Source organism: Daktulosphaira vitifoliae, unplaced genomic scaffold (genome assembly GCF_025091365.1).
Source record: "Daktulosphaira vitifoliae isolate Bord-2020 unplaced genomic scaffold, ASM2509136v1 Scaffold_3, whole genome shotgun sequence".
In the NCBI taxonomy this organism is placed as follows: Eukaryota; Metazoa; Arthropoda; class Insecta; order Hemiptera; family Phylloxeridae; genus Daktulosphaira; species Daktulosphaira vitifoliae.
In genome coordinates, this window is record NW_026099574.1 from 579669 (window position 1) to 582097 (window position 2429).

Below are 2429 nucleotides of genomic sequence, written 5' to 3' on the forward strand. Positions count from 1 at the left end.
CCGGCGGTCCGTTGGTGACAACACGGCTAGCCTTTGGAGTAGGGGTCAAAAAAAAAAACTTAATACCCAGTGCCGGAAATTACTAAGAACAATTTTAATCATAAGGTGACAATGTATGCGGTGAGCAGTGCAAATGCGTTCAAGATAGGAAAGGAGCGGGGTGAATGTACACACAAATGCCGTCCATTAACCGGTCTGAAGTAGTACACAGCTGACTATCTCTCACGCGCATAAACAAATCATAATACCTAATCACGATAATTTTACTGACAAACGCCGTCGTAGTCCGCATTCGGCTTAAAACAAATATATATATATATATATATATATATAAATAGACAAAAAAATAACTAGATACATTTGTCACGTTACACTTGTTAAACCAGAATTCTAAACCATATCCAATATTAGGAAGGAAAATCGCTTAGTACATCAGTACATCGATTTTATGTTCTTTGCCCCATCCCGGTCCGCTTATTGCTCTCATTCTGCTATAAAAAAACTCCTCCGCAGTGTCTTTAAGGTAGGTGATATGAGGTTGGAAATTCATTCTTTCCCCCAAGTGGATCCCCAAGTACCTTACTTTCCTAACCATAGGTATCTTCATATCCCCCATGTGTATCGCAAACCCAACCCATAATTTTCCCTTCAACATCAGAGCCTCACATTTGTTTTCTGAAAACTTCAGTCCATATTTACTCGCCCAGTGAGGGAGATCGCTAAGGAGTAACTTCGTTCTGTCCAATAACTCCCTTTTATTTCTTGCAGATACCATAACCACTATGTCATCCGCGTAAGCAATCCTTAATTGATGTTCATCCGTTGTGTTTCGTCCATTGCTATTTTCCACAGGAACGGCCCGTAGCAAGAACCCTGCGGACATCCTTTAGTCAGGGTAACATGTGCCTTCACTCCCCCCTCCGTCATTGTGGCACTTCTATCTTTTAGGTAACTCATGGCTAGCTTTCTTGTTCTAAGACTTGCCCCTAGTTCCCTCATTCTGCTGATTAATGGATACCAATGTACATTATCGAACGCCCCCTTAATATCTAGGAAAAGGCCTATTACATATTTATCCCTCGCCCTATCTACTCATTTTATGATGGTATCTATGGCAGTACTTGTAGATCTGCCGCACGTAAACCCGTGTTGGTTTATATTCAATCTAGGTTCAATTTCTCTTCTCAATTTAGTAACCATAACAAACTCCACCACTTTCGATATAACTGGGAACTAACTGATTGGCCTGAAGGATTTCGTAAGTGTTGTGTCTGCGCTGTTTGATTTCTTGAGTGCAATAATTCTGGCCTGTTTCCAGGCGATCGGAAAGTACCCTTTGCTCATCACTTCTTGGGTAATGATCCTAAGCCAATCCTTCACACTTGTCTAAGCTTGTCTTAGTACACCTGCATTAATTGCATCCTCTCCTGGTGCTTTTCTTGTACCTATTCGCCATAATGCTTGTTTAATTATGCCCTCATCAATTTCTTCTTCCACAGACGTATCTTCTTCTTCGTCCAGGGTTATGGGCAAACCTGCATCCTCCGTCGGTATCATGCTCTCCAGCATGTATGTCACTGTATCCTTCGCATCCTTGGTGTATGTTCCATCAGCCTTCAACTTTGTCGTTATCACATTAGTTTGTTTCCCCCCAGTTTTCAACCATTTGTAGCACTTACCCCATTCATCATAATTTATGGATGTAGCAAATACTCTCCATGAAACTCTCTTCTTTTCCCTTAAGGCCTTGGTGTACTCATTCCTTATTCTTTTATATCTTTCTTTGAAAATATTTTCATTGTCAACTTTGTTTCGCTCGTATAGCTTATTTGCCGACCTTACTCTCCTTTTTATTTCTTGTAGCTTATCATCCCACCAGGGCGGCTTCGGTCTATTAATTTCTCGTCCCCATGGAATAGCTAACTTGGCTGCATTTCCTATTACCTTCTGCATGATATGTACTTTCTTGTCTATATTACCTGCCAAAAACTCGTTCTCATACCATGCTACTTCCTGTTCAAGTGTGGCATTAAACCTGTTCCAGTCTGCTTTCTTGATATTGTATCTTTTAGCTGGTTTTGAATATTTTGCCAGATGTCCTGCATTTAATTTATATTCAATTAGTCTATGATCGCTGCTAACCATTCCTACCTTAACCTTTCAGTCACTAATTTTGCTTGTTGAGAGTGCGTTTATCAACGTCACGTCGATATTCGTCTCCCCCCTATCGCCCGCAAAGGTTCGGGGTTGACCTGGAATATTACATACACTAAGTTCGCGATTGTCCAGCCATTCCTCTACCATTGTACCGTTCTGGTTGGTTCTATCACTGTACCATCGAGTCGAAGCAGCATTTACATCCGCTCCAATTAGAGTGGGTCCTTCTAGGTTGTTTAGTACCTCATCCATACTTCTCAAATGAACCTCTG

At 41.2% G+C, this 2429-nt stretch overlaps 1 protein-coding gene across 1 annotated transcript; it reads right to left on the minus strand.

The window, feature by feature from the left end:
- Window positions 1-1386: 1386 nt before the first annotated feature.
- LOC126900873 (uncharacterized) lies at window positions 1387-2145 on the minus strand. The gene has a single exon (XM_050676872.1). It carries the CDS (start codon window positions 2143-2145, stop codon window positions 1387-1389), a length of 759 nt encoding a protein of 252 aa, XP_050532829.1.
- Between the last annotated feature and the right edge of the window lie 284 nt (window positions 2146-2429).

Bases quoted from the DNA above. Each gene is read 5' to 3' on its own strand.
- LOC126900873 (XM_050676872.1), bottom strand. From the start codon at position 2,145: ATGGTTAGCAGCGATCATAGACTAATTGAATATAAATTAAATGCAGGA.